We start from the raw sequence: 13,844 nt of genomic DNA on the forward strand, positions 1-13,844 counted from the left end.
ATCCATGAGAGGAATAATGGGTTAGAATTGATTATTGATTTTCCGTATCACATTTGCTCTGGGGAAAGAGGAAAAAGAGAGTTAAAACAATTGTAGAATTCAGGATTTTTTCTTTATTATTTTGCTCCTTAAAACTTTCAACATACATAATACATGGCTAATAAGTGAACTGATTTTGTTAATAAAAACTAAGTGTACATTAACATCTTCAATCAACTTAAACAAATAATTTTTTCACATCCTCAAGAAACTTTACACCTTATAAAAGCCGGCCAATTTCTGAAGAACAAGAACGCCGCCACCCTGATTTTAGTCAAGCACACAAAGCTCAAAACTATGTGCTATAAGTCTTTATAAACATAATTGTTCTTCAAATGATTGCAGTCTCAACCTGTGAAATCAATACAGAAGGACGATTAGATATATGATTCCAATAAATCTACTTGAACATGAATGTCCCCATCTCGACGTAGCTCAAAACTATGAGCCAAGGGGTGGCGGTGGATGCAGTCAAGCAATTGTTCTCCATGTAACCGTAGCCTTATTTTGCAAAAGTCAGTCACAAAATGCAGGCTAAATATTTATGGTTACAATTAATCATGATATTTACCCTTGTTCACTTTCGGCATGGTATGATGTTGCTTCCTGACAAGGGCTGTAAATTAAACCGCAACAATAAATCAATTATTTGCTTAAATTTTCATGTTAAAATTACCTAAATATGAAATATCCACAATTTAAGGAATATAGACATTAAAGAAAATAAAAGATTAGAAAAAAAAAACCCATAATGAAAATCATTTAATTTGACGTAAAATGACTGAACATGAAAGAAACTAATATCATAATACAAACCTTTTTGATGTAGAAATATGAAATATTTTTGATATTCTTCTTAACAAGGGAATATTCATTAATGTGCTCTCATTTTTCTCATGCCGTCTATTGATACAAGATAACAAGTGTTTTTGAAGAAAACTTGAATCTACTTTAATATCTAAACTATAAACTTTCGCAAATAAAGATAACCTAAGATAACTTAAATTCATTGTGAACTTTGTGACTTGGAAGAATGAATGAGATTATATTTATAAAAAGTTACGGCAAATCCAATGAGATAACTTATAAAGAGTGGATAATACGGGATTATTTTTAAAATAAAACGGGATGATTTATGATAAATAAGAGTAAATTTATAAAAAGTTATGACAAACATGGGGTAACTTTTAAAATGAGACAGACGGACTTACCGAGGTAACTTATTAAATGAATTTTGTTTAATAGACAATTGACTATTATGAGTAAATCTTAAAATAAAAAATCAATTACATATGACCTCACATATTTATGATAGGCAAAAAGATTATTTCTAATCTAAGTTTTGATATGTTTTCAAAGTCACACTCATGAGTTTGAAAAACTCAAAATCTTACTCACGAGTCAATTAGAGTTAAAATTTTCATCATCATTTTATTAATAATATTAAAAAAATATAAAATTCATTACATTTTCCCCATAAATTTTAAAAAATTATAATTTTACCCTCACATAAAATTTTATAACTTTGAAAAGTTACATTCCCCTCTCCCCAAATATTAGGGTTTTTTTTCTCTTTTCCGACCATTATCTCTTGCGCCGACGATCTCTCCTCTCCACCTTAACTAATGGTCAATGCTCTAGAGTAAATCTCTTCATCAAAGATAAAAAGATTCAACAAAGAGATCTACCCTAGATCACTTTTTCTATGCTAGCCATTGGTTTAAGATGAAAAAGGGAGGTCATTGACGTCGAAGATAGTCGTCGGAGGAGTGAAGAAAAAATTTAAAAAGAAAAATGTCACTTTTCAAAGTTAGAAGATTTTAAATAAAAGTAAAATTAGTTTTTAAAACTTAAAGAGAAAAATATATTAAATTTATACATTTTTAGTATTATTAGTAAAATGACGATTTTTTTTCTACCTTTAATAAAAAAAATTTAATGAAAATTAATCCATAAGTGACACTTTGAACTTTTTAAACCTCATAAATAGAACTTTAAAAATATATCAAAACTTATTTGAGAAATAATCTTTTTTTAGGTACAATTTACTAGCAAGCGATGACTACATAATTTAAATTCTCCAATAAAACTTATAATTAAAAATTCGTTCATAATACCGAGGAAATATTTAAAAGAGAATTTTGAATACTTTCTTATAATTGTGAACGAATTTACATTAATCGAAATCTTATTGGATAAAATAAAACGTTAGAAAAATAATATTACATATACAATATCTTCAGGCTTTTCATAAAATAAATAATAAATCTGATCACCTCTTAATTATATATATAAAAAAAAAAAAAATTGTTACAAACACAAATTCTTGAAACCTTAAGCAAAATATCAGAAAAAATATAAGAAGGCACCCTCTCCTCAATTTTACAACAGACATTATTTGTTCCCGCAGAAAATAATTGGACAAACTTTTTGGGAGATCAGTATACCCCAAAACAAATGTTACATAATTAAAGCATAGTGTTTAAGATTAAAATAACGAAAACAAAGACCTTACTACTGATAACCAAAATTCTGCGGGGACCGAAAAAACAAATCTCAAGTGAAAGGCTTTGCCACCGTGCAATTGCCAGGCCATACGTGATATATTTACGAGATTCAAATAGGAGTTACATTTTTGGACCTTTACGTTAGTCTTAATTCATATTCACCAGCCACTGTTATGTATCTCACCCATGGAAGAGCCACATATCCGGATTTTTCAATGATCTTTAAGTATCGAACCTAGTGAAGACAAATGTTAAATTGCCAAATCAGTAGATATCAGACTAACTTTCAGATAAGGAGATACATTATCAAATATATATTTGCACGAAACTGCTTCTTCTAAGAGTGAGTTTGGGTTTTTGTAGTTTCTCCCATACACATTTTCATAATCTATGATCCAAAAGGTGTTTGGTACACATACCTGAATCCCTGAGACGGTAAAATATGGTATCTCAAACTTAACACGGACGGGAGCCTTTCTCTCAGGAGTTGCTTCTTCAGCTGTTATACTAGGAAGACTGAACTCTGCCCTCAACATATACTCCTAGACAGTTAAATTGGCAACATAGTTAAAATGATGTGAGTAACTTAAGACCAAGTAAACAAAGTTGTCAGATACACATGGCATGCTGACATTCAACAGAAACTGACATAAACCGAATCTTACCCTATTACCCGGAAAAGATCTAATCTTCCAGACCAAAGCATCATTCTCAGGAGCATATGCTGCTGACCCCATTGATGTCCGAACAATAGGATTTGTAGAATCAGATGGTACAGGCAACTCAATTTCAACATTTGCAGCAGTGCTGATGCAGAACCAGTGAAGAATTCAGATAATAAAATAATGGTCCCCTCAATTTAACTCTAACAATTTAAATATCAAATACCTGCACAAAGGAAACAATTCACAGCACAGGCACACCACAGCCCTATCCATTATTTACAATAGAACCTAAGACAAAAGGATATTGCCACAAAAGAAATGTAACCCGTAAATTCAATAAAATTTCTGGAAGTGACCCTTCTTAATATACAGTGCAAACTAAATAAGTTATAAACAAGAATGTTTTAAATTCACTGGTTTGCAAATCTTTTGGCATTTCAAATTCTATTTAAAAAGCAAAATTTTGCATCCATTGTTTATGTAGACTAAATCCCCTCATCAAGAAGTATCTAAAATTAATTGATAGCTTTCAATTATTCGAATGGAAAAGAACAAACTTTGTAAATGCCATTAGCAGAATATCTTTTTTAAACAATTCAAAAACAATCCCTCTCAAAATAGTATAAAAGAAAATAAACATTGAGGCCATTAAAAGTAACCAATAATGAATTCGTGAAATTGAAATTCAGGATCTTTTCTAAAAAATCATCTCTATTTCTTTCTGTCTCTCAAGTAAATTGGTACTATAGATATCACTAAGATAAAAATATTTTACCTGCGCTCCTTAAACTGGCTCCGTGCTTTTACCATGATTTCAATACGACTTCTAGAATGCCTTTCAACTTGAGCTTCCACCCAAATGAGAGGTTTCACCTGAAAACTCATAAGAATTGAGCTTAGAGGCTTTTCGATTGAGTTAATCTAAATACAGTTTGACATCATAGTTGGGGTTTTGTGTTTAGATATGATGCAAGCCAACAAACTCCCAGTCCAACTTACCCATTAGAGGTAAAGAATGAAAAAGGCTATTGAAAACATGATAAATTACATGACATTTAAAAAGTAAGGTGAACCTGGGTAGTGAGTCTGTATGTCATGAGATCAAAGGATCCATCAGGGGGAATGAAGGATATTGTCCTATCAGTTTCAAAACGTGCCAAGCGTACGCACCTAACACAAGATTGTTATAAAACATTTAGTAATCAACAAGAAGTAATAAATTTAGGATAAAAAAGATAACTAAAACTACAAGACAGCATACTGATGAAACTTGATATCATCCAGATCAATGGCTTTCCCTTTGGTTGCTCGACCTTGGGCCTCCAGTAGTACTCTATCATTTAGGCCGAGTTTACACTCAGGCATGCCACTACAGCAAATGAAGCATTGGAACATTAAAAAAGGAAAAGGGAAGAAAAACACAAAAATAATGAATCAAGAAATTGGGCAAAAGTCATCCCAGTTACCTTAGCAGGAAACCTAAAGATCTTAGGGAATTATATTTAATAAATATGCTAAGCTTAACCCCAACTAAGAAATATAGAGCACAAGTTACACATCAGACAAGACGCTCCACATAAACCCTGGGTAGGGTTGCATAAGTATCAAGTGAATGTCACCCAGAGTAGCATGGATTGATCTCCAGACCAACCCAGTCTGCCCAAATGGCAATGCTACTTAGCATGGGCATTGTAATTCACAACCATAGCGGTTCTCAGATTATAAGATAAGTTGTCGTATTTGCAAATCATAAAGTGTATGAAATAAACCACAAGATATTACATAATTTTATAAGCAACAAAAAATTCTTTAAAACTCATCCCCTAAAATCTATGCTATATTTTAAATCATTAACTGAAAGGGAACATAATCAAGTACCTCAAATTTGTTCTCATCTTTAAAGCCCCAACAACATCAGATCGTATAATTTGCCCATTGCTGTTCACAAGTATATTGACACTTTCCACCACATCCAGAAAAACCTTATTAAACAAGAATAAAGCTTCCATAAACATAAAACTCAATTCATTCACAATATATTTCTAAGAGGGATGACCTACTTCATTTTTCTTATACAATATCCCTTCACTGCGCCATGATACTGCATTTGTCACAGCCATGGGAGGACGCTGTGTAACTTCCATCCTATAGGCATCAGTCTTGATAAACTCACTCAGAATCTTAGCCTCGGTGAATTGTGGGAAACCGAAGTCCATTATTTCATCAAGCAACTCATACTGCCAAATAGACAAAACATTAGTTATATGTCGACATTCATTTATGAAAAGGAACCATCACATTCTTACCACAACCACAAAATTATCTCTCAAAGATTCCTCCTCCAATTCTTCAAAATAATGCTTAAACACCTGCATATAGAAAAACATTAAGTGAAAAAAAACGAAGTGCACATTTCTGTATGATAAAGTATAATTTGTTAACAATAAACACAAAAGAGAGCTCTTACATCAACTAAACGATGCAAAAATAGCAGAATACTGGCAGCATTGCAATTCTGCCTTGACGCAGCCATCAAGTAAACATTGTTGTGTTGAATAAACATGTATGACACACCATTGTCATACACCACAGGATCTTGTGACTCTGGATCACCCTAAACCAGATCAAATTCGAAATTCAGTTAGCAAACTCTGTATAACAGTCACTACTTTCTGTTTCTTAAACCTACAATTAAAAAAAAAAACTAAGAATCCACGAAACTCTTCACTGAAACGACATTAGAAAGATATTCACCACGTACAGAAACTGTATATCGATTACAGATCAAGCACAGTTACAGGAAATCAATTAAACTGCGTTTCCATTCACAAGATATTAAACTCTAAATTAAATCGAACCAAGACGGATACATAAACACTATCTTACCTCTTTCTCGATGAGCTTGGTGAAGAAGCGCTCGGCTTGAATAGCAGAGACATCGCCGCGATAATCACGCCAAATCAAGACACGTCCTTTAATGTCAAGAAGGAAAAGCGCCGAGGCGGCGCCAGCCATTTGATGAGGAGGTTCACCGGCGAATGATCACGCAGGTAAACACGCACCAGATCCGAGTTGCAGACACGAATCCGGATTGACAATAGGAATTTAACAAAGCTATAATGCGTTACTAAAAATTCTTTCTTTCTTTCTTAAATTCTGTTAGAAAATATTTTTATAGTTTCTGCCGCGCACGTGCTAACCAGTTCAGACGAAATGTTTATTTGGGCAGGCTTGTATTCTCTTCACCAAAACGAAGCCCATATCTTCTTTTGTATCATTTTGTTTTTCCTGGGCTGAATTATTTTATATTAATTCAGTTATAAAAATGAGGGCAGTCAATTGATCTTCATAACGAATAATATCTAATTATTCATTGGCTGCGAGGTAGAGAGGGATGGTAACAGAGAGAAGTAGCAAGGGAATTCCTATTCCTGTCTCCATTTCCGTATTTGCAGAGGATATTAATGTCCTTTCTTGACTTGTGTCAATACAAAAACTCTTTGTTCTTTCTCTAGAAAAATTTCATTCTTATCTTCATAGGAAAAAAATCTTTTTCTGTACTGGTAAAAAAAGTTCTCTTTTTATATTCTTTGAACATAATATAAATATATTAAATAATAAAATTAAGTAAAATTAAAATCAATCAACTATTTTAAATATCACAAATATCATATATAAATCACTTTAATATACACAACAAAAATCTAAATAAACTAAGAAAATATAAATGATCTAAAACTATAAAAATATGTTTGTATTTTAAATAAATATATTAATATAAAAAGACCGAGATAAGATGGGACGGGAGGGGACGAGACGGGATGGGGCAAGACAGGGAGGGGACACATGTATTTCTATCTGTGGCCCGTCCCTGATTACAGAAATTTTTTTCATCCTTATTCACTTCCTCATTTCTATTAGGGAGGGCCGAGACTCCTAATTTTGGATCGAAATAGTTATAGGCTGCTAGTTTATTAATCTGACCTTCTACCCAGTTTTGTGGTCTGGTGTTTTGCCCAATCTGGACACATGCTTCATGTCATGTCCAGAAAAAGCAAGCTCTATTTTTACCTGCTGGAACAGAATGTCTTTGCCCGTCTGATGCTGATTCTCCAGCCCAAGCACCTTCAGAAGCAACTTATCTGCTGCTGTTTTGGAGCTGGTTGTATCCAGAGCTTGCTTGCATTGTATCTGCACCGTTTTTTTATAGCTGTTTGCAAGCTGCTGCATTGGTTGTTTTAGTGTTAGTGCTGAAATATGGAGCTGAGGACTAGTTGCTTGTTATGTGTTCGCCCTGGGTGTAATTTCTTGCGCTGCTCTTGGCTGGTTTTTTGTGTTATTATTGTTTTTAGGTTTTGCCTCAAGGGCTCTAGTGTAACTTTGTATATAATTTTATTTATGCTGTCTTATCCCCCATCTTGCATTCGCGGAGGTAATAAGATAGGAGGAACTTAAATTGTTTTGTGTCTTTCTTTTATTTATACATTTACTTAAAAAGAAAATTATAATTACTTAATATTGTATAAAAAAAATTTATACTCACTTCAAATACACATACTTGTTATTATATATATATATATATATATATATATATATATATATTCTTTTGTATACTCAAATAATTTTATTGTTCATACAACACAGAGAGGAAGTACTATGCAAATACCAGCTTGTCCACAGTTATCTAAGGAAAATTCTTACAATGCAGTGGTTCAAACAGTTCTTTATTATTTTTTTTTGTAGAATACAAGTACATTGCTTTTAAAATTGAGAAGCTGATGAGTTAATCATTGTTTACCATTTTCCATTAAACAAGCCTGTGAAAACCTGGCTAGTCTCTCTAAGGGAGGCTTGCCATTCTATAGAGGGCGTCAAGATCTGGGATAATGTCTGTACTATTTCCCGCATCTCTGGTCTCTCTGCTGCTTCTTCGCTGAAACAATTTTTAGATAATTCTGCCATCTGTACAAGGTAAGAAGTTAAATCAAGGGCTTATGATAATCTATTCATAGGTATTGTCACATTATTGACTAACCTTGTAGACTTGCTCCATGGGATAGTTTCCTCTCAGGTTAGGGTCTATTTCAGCTTCCAAAGCAGCTTCTGAGTTTTGATGTCTGAATACTGTGTTTATCTAATCATGTTTTGGTCACAAAAAAGCAGCAATGTTAGTGAAATTACACATGACCCATTAAATTTTGGGCAATTCATTAATCTAATTGTAGATTGTAGTTACAGTTATTAGCTTGAATTAGGCAGCAGAACACTAGGATGGTAAATTGTCATGTTTTATTTAGGTTTTAGTCACTACTCTGCATTATAGAGAAAATATTGATGAGATTGTTTGAATTTTAACTTACAACTAAGATCAACGACTTCAATTTGTTTGGTTCCTTTTTGTCACGAGTGAGCGCACGCTGACCAGTTACAAGCTCTGCAAGAACTACTCCGAATGCAAACACATCGGTTTTGGATGTCATTTGTAGCTCACGCACGATTCTTGCAAAGAGCTGGTGATGGTAAGTTTACTAAAAAAACATATGTATATAGACATTTGCTTGTTTAAATTCTGCTCTTCAATTTCAGATAATGGTTAATTTACTTTACATACAAGAATGATGAAAAGGAGCTCATAACTTACTCAGGAGCAATATAACCTGGTGTTCCAACCAGTTGTGTTGCTACAAAATCTTCTTCATTTGATCTTTCTACTAGCCTTGCCAGTCCAAAATCTGCTACCTATGGAAATAGCCTAAGCTAATTTGATTCCAGGAATGCTTTATATGGCTGGAAGTATGTGAAAGAGCAGGCACTACAAATAGAATTGAAACAGTTGTACATGTGCACAATCACTACTGCCATGGATCCATAAAATTAAAAAGTACCTTGGCTCTTAGTCTATGATCAAGTAGAATGTTACTTGTTTTTATATCACGGTGCACATAGCGTGCTTTTGTGTAATCATGAATATATTCAATCCCTTTTGCTGCATCGAGTGCGATACGGACTCTTTCAATCCATGAAAGGGGTGATCGACCTAATAAAAATTACTTGTGCATAAGAAGTAAAGAAGAATAAACTTTACTGTTGTACAGTTAAGTGTCACTGTTCTTTCTTCCAGTAGTACTTGAAGAAAAATCTAATAGTATGTTCATAAGGTTAATCATTGAATATGCAGCACTCACACATCTATAAAACATGTTTTGAGGTGCACTGATGCTGAATTAATTGATTGCAGAAGTACCTTTCAACTGGGGGTCATGAAGATGATCATTGAGTGATCCATTCTGAACATACTCGTATATCAAATAGAAGTGGTTGTCGCTGCTTGCATATCCTAGCAGCTCCACCTAATTAATAAGCCTGGTCAGTAGGATTAAAATACCTTATTTCACATATGGAGGTTCATTGTTCAAGGTTACTTCTTACCACATTAATGTGATTTATCTTGCACAATACTTTCAGCTCTGAAAGAAATTCCTTTGACCTGCTAGATTTCATTTTCTTGATTGCTACTTCCTGTTACATTTATCCAAGGTCTCACTCTTAAGTTTGGAACTGATGAAATTTCAGTTTGGTTAAACCCTAAAAACGAACTTGAAAATAAGTAGAATTACCATACCCGTTCTTTTAAAGTGCCAACATATACACTACCATAGCCACCCTCTCCAATTTTCATGCTGTCGTCAAAGTTACATGTGGCGTCATCAATCTCCTTAACACTATAAATGACTGGTCTTTCAGATTCAAAAGTCGCTGCATCAAGCAATTTTGCTTCAAATAAGCCATCTTTAACTTGATTCAAGTCATTCTCAATTTATGTCTCCTAATTATCTGATTTCGTGCGTTTGGTACTGATTAAAGAAATCATGAACTGGTTAAATTTGTTGCTCAGTATCTAAATTAAATTAGCTTGTCGAATTGTTTTTAGCAGACTATTTTGGGTTTGTGCCAAACTTCTTGTACACGTAATGATCTATGTCTATAATTCATCTGAGCTGTTGGATGCCCAAACCCAGTTGAAATTTATCTAACCTTCAATGTCTTGTTCGTGAAGGCGTTGCTGCAGGGAGTTTTTCCTTGCATGTAGAATTTTAGTGCCAGCGTTTGGATCTTCTTCTCCGCTTTCAAGGTTTTTCTTTTTTCTCAGGAGGAATACAATTAATGCACATACTGAAAACAAAGCAGCTGCTGACAGTAGGCTTGCAATTATTGTCAACTTGTGTGCTTTTCCTAGTTTGATGAATGAGAAAAAGGTTAGTTTTCTTCTACATCAGAACAGAATTCATCTCTAAACTATGGTAAAACTGGCAGATATTTGAAGTTTATCTTGCAGTTAAGAATAGTATAGAGAGGAAAAATAGCTGACCTTGCCTCCGGTCTTGAAATCCTCTTTTCTGTCTTGGCACAAATAGCACCCATCCAACATCTATAAAACTTGGATCTTGAGTCAATCTCACATTTAGTTTCTCAATCTCACTGACTTCAGATGACAGAAGTTCAGCAATATCTGATAAAGTATCTTGCTCTTGAACTGTATATGTCACCACCTCTTGAGATTCCACTTCTACGCATCCACATACAAGGTGTATTGTGATCCTGTTTCCAGTAACAAATTGCTTCTCTACTCCTGCAACCTCCCAAGCTTGACCACTATAGAACACATCAGAGACATTAGAAAATGTGTCACCTGATAGCACTTCATAAATGATATCATAGAAGTATCCGCGGGTTCCATTTACATCTTTGCAACTGCAGGGGACCGAAACAAGATAGTCTTGTTTGAGGCCATGGGATATGGGGGTAATATCAGATGTGTTCACCGAGTAGAAGGAGGCTATATGTTCAATTGAGTAGCCTCTGGAGATGTGATATGCATATGAATTACAAGTCTGAATGTGATTAGAGCAGTCAAAAGGGTATATTGCTGATTCGATGAAGACATTGGATGAGAGAACACTTCTAAAGACAGCGATCAAGAATGAGATGAGAAGAAAGAGGTAAAGTTGGTGGTTTGAGGAAGTCATCTCTCTGATTGCAAAATGAATAATTTGCAGATATAATATGTCAAAGTGATAAAATTATTTTAGCTGATTGAGCCAAATATGTTGAAATTGAATGCTTTCAAACAACTTGTGCTAAATGGACATGACTTCCTCTTCTTGTTGTTTGTTCTTTCTCATTCCGATTACAACAAAACAAAAGTCCCTTTCCAGGGCGGCATGCTGCCTTAATAATCAACCAGTTTTGCATTGAACTTCCTTTGATGTGCTGACGGAAACTTCTTAATCTTCTCCTTGTCTTCTTCATGGTTTCATTAAGTATGTATGGAGGACAGTGTCCGGATGCTCATGGAGTTTTATTATCACATTCCATCCTTTTCTCCTCAGTTGATAATTCATGATTAGCGGTCATTTTCCCCTTCTATTTCACATATTTTCCCCTTATCTACTTAGAAACAGAAGTTTATTAAGAGAGTAAGTGATTCCTACACACAGAACAACTTAAAAGCATATAAACAAATAGTACAGAAAGAACAACATTGCATTCAACAGCGTCCTTAATTACAGTTTTTGCCACACTAGCATTACAAACTTTACCTCTAAAACAACGTAGAAGACAATGACCCGATTCGGCCCACTGGATCTTAAGGCCTTGCACACCATTTTTGTAACCGCAAGCTTATGTTTTCACTACTCCCTTCGTGTCTCTATTAGTATCTATTTCCTTTCCAGTTTTTCCTTTTGAATATGATCCTTAGCTGCCCTTCAGTTTGCTGGGCCTTGGCATAGGCCGTCTGCGCCGTTTCTCTATTCATTTGACCTACTTGGCCGGCAGTTTGCTGAGCGAGCCGCTTCAGATGCTCCATCTGTTCGGGGACCCGCATTCTCCGAAGAGGATTAGCCATCCAAGACAAGGCAGAGAGAGCGGTGATTCCAAAGGCTCCTGATGTTAAGAAACCAGTGATAGCCAAGCCAATGACGAACGCTGTAGGGACCAAAACGGGGCTGAAGATTACGAAAAGCAGTGTGGTGATAGCTAGGCCGATGAGTGTTGCCTCCAGAGTGAGACCAGCGAGGAGAAGAAGAGTGCCACCAACGGGTAGAAAAGTGACAAATGTAAGAACTTGAGTTTTTGATGGAGCCCTTACAGGAAACATGCCTTTGAAGGCTTCACCTGGGTGGTACTGCTGGTGTTGGCGGTGGTCATAGTGGTGTGGATAATGGTATTGCTGGTGGTGAGTTTGGCGGTGGTCAGCCATTAAGAACAGTTTCTGATTATGAGTGACAAAAAGAAATGGAGGCGATAAGATTGAGATGTGTATTTTATGGAGGAGTTGACGGTTTACACGGCTAAAATGAGAACACAGCCAGTCAAAAAAAAAAAGTGGATATTCGCACGAAAATTTCTCCCTTTTGTTGATAATACTGGGCTCGGTGCAACCGCAATGCAGTTTTTGGAGCTTTTTGAATGCCTCAGAAAATGAACAGGAAGTTAATATCAGTTAACAGTTTTATTTTAGGTATTAAAAAATGTTTAAGGCAATCTTATTTTATTATAATTATATTTTTATTTATTAATTTTTTAAGATAAAAATAATTTTATTTTTAATTAATACAATAAATAATATAAAAAATATTTTAGAATTATTAAATCTAAGTGTATTTAAGTAAAATAATATATTGATATTCTTTTTTATCTTTAATCAAACACAATAATTATTTATACTTATTTATTTTTATTAAATTTTATCAAATATAGTAATAATTTATACTCAATGATTCTTAAATATTTTTCAAGATAATTTTTCAATTTTGATAATAAAATATTTATCCCACCAAACGTCCCTAAGTGTATTTCATTATAAAATATATATAATCCATTTAGAAAATAAGTAGTGAGCTTGAAATCTAGTTTAGTTAAGCTCATCTCAAATTTATATAGCTTGAATTTTAGTCAAGTTCGAGTTAAGACGTTAATCAGTTTTTTAAACCAAATTGAACTATTTCTAATTCATGTTTGGTACTGTTTAACTCCTGACTTGGATAGATAACTTGATTAAATTTAAATTTAATTTCTCATTCTATTCAAATTATGTTAAAATAATATTGTTTTACATCTTAAATCTTATATTAAATCAAAAAAATTGAACCATAAACTTAAATTAAATTATTCTTATTTAAACTAAACTTAAATCATCCTTAATTTTGATTCAATGAACGTGAATCAAAGTATATTTTATCTAAATTAAACTCAAACGGAGGGTACTTAGTCTCCATTCGATTCATATGCTGCTTTCTCAGTGACAATCACGGGTTCGCATAGAAATCCAAAATGGGTAGGACAAGCACAATTAAGAACTATCTCCATCAAGAATAGCCTTAATCCAGGTAAACTTTCCATGGCCCAATCCTCCAAAAAAATTCCATCGTCTCCACTCCAATACAACACCAAACGTTGGTACAATAATACATGGGATTGACTTGGAGCGCTGTAAAAGATCCAACGCTACAACACCAAAACCAAAATCAAAACTAATAAAAGGAAGTTTGATCAAGTTGATATGGGCTAACAGGCCCATTATGAAAGCAAGGCTGAGCAACTAAACTAATGGTGGAAAAAATCAAGAATT

General features: G+C 34.0%; 4 protein-coding genes across 4 annotated transcripts; all 4 read right to left on the reverse strand.

Moving 5' to 3' along the window:
• Positions 1–2,346: 2,346 nt before the first annotated feature.
• On the reverse strand, positions 2,347–6,444 carry LOC123210311 (AP-1 complex subunit mu-2-like). The gene is made up of 11 exons (XM_044628586.1): positions 6,098–6,444; positions 5,679–5,825; positions 5,518–5,580; positions 5,272–5,448; positions 5,090–5,193; positions 4,473–4,580; positions 4,285–4,381; positions 3,987–4,084; positions 3,212–3,353; positions 2,966–3,088; positions 2,347–2,781 (listed from the first exon to the last, which is right to left on the reverse strand). The coding sequence occupies exons 1-11, from the start codon at positions 6,224–6,226 to the stop codon at positions 2,683–2,685; spliced, it is 1,287 nt and encodes a 428-aa protein (XP_044484521.1). The 5' UTR covers positions 6,227–6,444; the 3' UTR covers positions 2,347–2,682.
• A 1,561-nt stretch (positions 6,445–8,005) lies between these two features.
• On the reverse strand, positions 8,006–8,691 carry LOC123210759 (lysM domain receptor-like kinase 3). Its single transcript, XM_044629231.1, has 3 exons — positions 8,572–8,691; positions 8,247–8,345; positions 8,006–8,173 (listed from the first exon to the last, which is right to left on the reverse strand). The coding sequence occupies exons 1-3, from the start codon at positions 8,689–8,691 to the stop codon at positions 8,006–8,008; spliced, it is 387 nt and encodes a 128-aa protein (XP_044485166.1).
• Positions 8,692–8,848: 157 nt separating this feature from the next.
• LOC123210762 (probable serine/threonine-protein kinase PBL28) lies at positions 8,849–11,238 on the reverse strand. The gene is made up of 6 exons (XM_044629234.1): positions 10,581–11,238; positions 9,834–9,967; positions 9,671–9,730; positions 9,456–9,561; positions 9,097–9,248; positions 8,849–8,950 (listed from the first exon to the last, which is right to left on the reverse strand). Exons 1-6 carry the CDS (start codon positions 11,236–11,238, stop codon positions 8,849–8,851), a joined length of 1,212 nt encoding a protein of 403 aa, XP_044485169.1.
• A 467-nt stretch (positions 11,239–11,705) lies between these two features.
• LOC123212540 (oleosin H2-like) lies at positions 11,706–12,685 on the reverse strand. Its single transcript, XM_044631713.1, has one exon. The coding sequence runs from the start codon at positions 12,471–12,473 to the stop codon at positions 11,925–11,927; it is 549 nt and encodes a 182-aa protein (XP_044487648.1). The 5' UTR covers positions 12,474–12,685; the 3' UTR covers positions 11,706–11,924.
• Between the last annotated feature and the right edge of the window lie 1,159 nt (positions 12,686–13,844).

Source organism: Mangifera indica, chromosome 3 (assembly GCF_011075055.1).
Source record: "Mangifera indica cultivar Alphonso chromosome 3, CATAS_Mindica_2.1, whole genome shotgun sequence".
Taxonomy (NCBI): Eukaryota; Viridiplantae; Streptophyta; class Magnoliopsida; order Sapindales; family Anacardiaceae; genus Mangifera; species Mangifera indica.

Bases quoted from the DNA above. Each gene is read 5' to 3' on its own strand.
- LOC123210759 (XM_044629231.1), bottom strand. From the start codon at position 8,691: ATGACATCCAAAACCGATGTGTTTGCATTCGGAGTAGTTCTTGCAGAG. The intron at 8,346-8,571 runs GTAAGTTAAAAT...AAACATGATTAG, and splicing joins TGAAGTCGTTGATCTTAGTT to ATAAACACAGTATTCAGACA. The intron at 8,174-8,246 runs GTTAGTCAATAA...TACCTTGTACAG, and splicing joins CCATGGAGCAAGTCTACAAG to ATGGCAGAATTATCTAAAAA.
- LOC123210311 (XM_044628586.1), bottom strand. From the start codon at position 6,226: ATGGCTGGCGCCGCCTCGGCGCTTTTCCTTCTTGACATTAAAGGACGT. The intron at 5,581-5,678 runs GTAAGAGCTCTC...TTCTATATGCAG, and splicing joins TTTTGCATCGTTTAGTTGAT to GTGTTTAAGCATTATTTTGA. The intron at 3,354-3,986 runs GTAAAATATTTT...GTTCTGCATCAG, and splicing joins AGCCAGTTTAAGGAGCGCAG to CACTGCTGCAAATGTTGAAA.
- LOC123210762 (XM_044629234.1), bottom strand. From the start codon at position 11,238: ATGACTTCCTCAAACCACCAACTTTACCTCTTTCTTCTCATCTCATTC. The intron at 9,562-9,670 runs GTATTGTGCAAG...CTTATTAATTAG, and splicing joins AATTTCTTTCAGAGCTGAAA to GTGGAGCTGCTAGGATATGC. The intron at 9,249-9,455 runs GTACTTCTGCAA...AATTTTTATTAG, and splicing joins TCATGACCCCCAGTTGAAAG to GTCGATCACCCCTTTCATGG.
- LOC123212540 (XM_044631713.1), bottom strand. From the start codon at position 12,473: ATGGCTGACCACCGCCAAACTCACCACCAGCAATACCATTATCCACAC.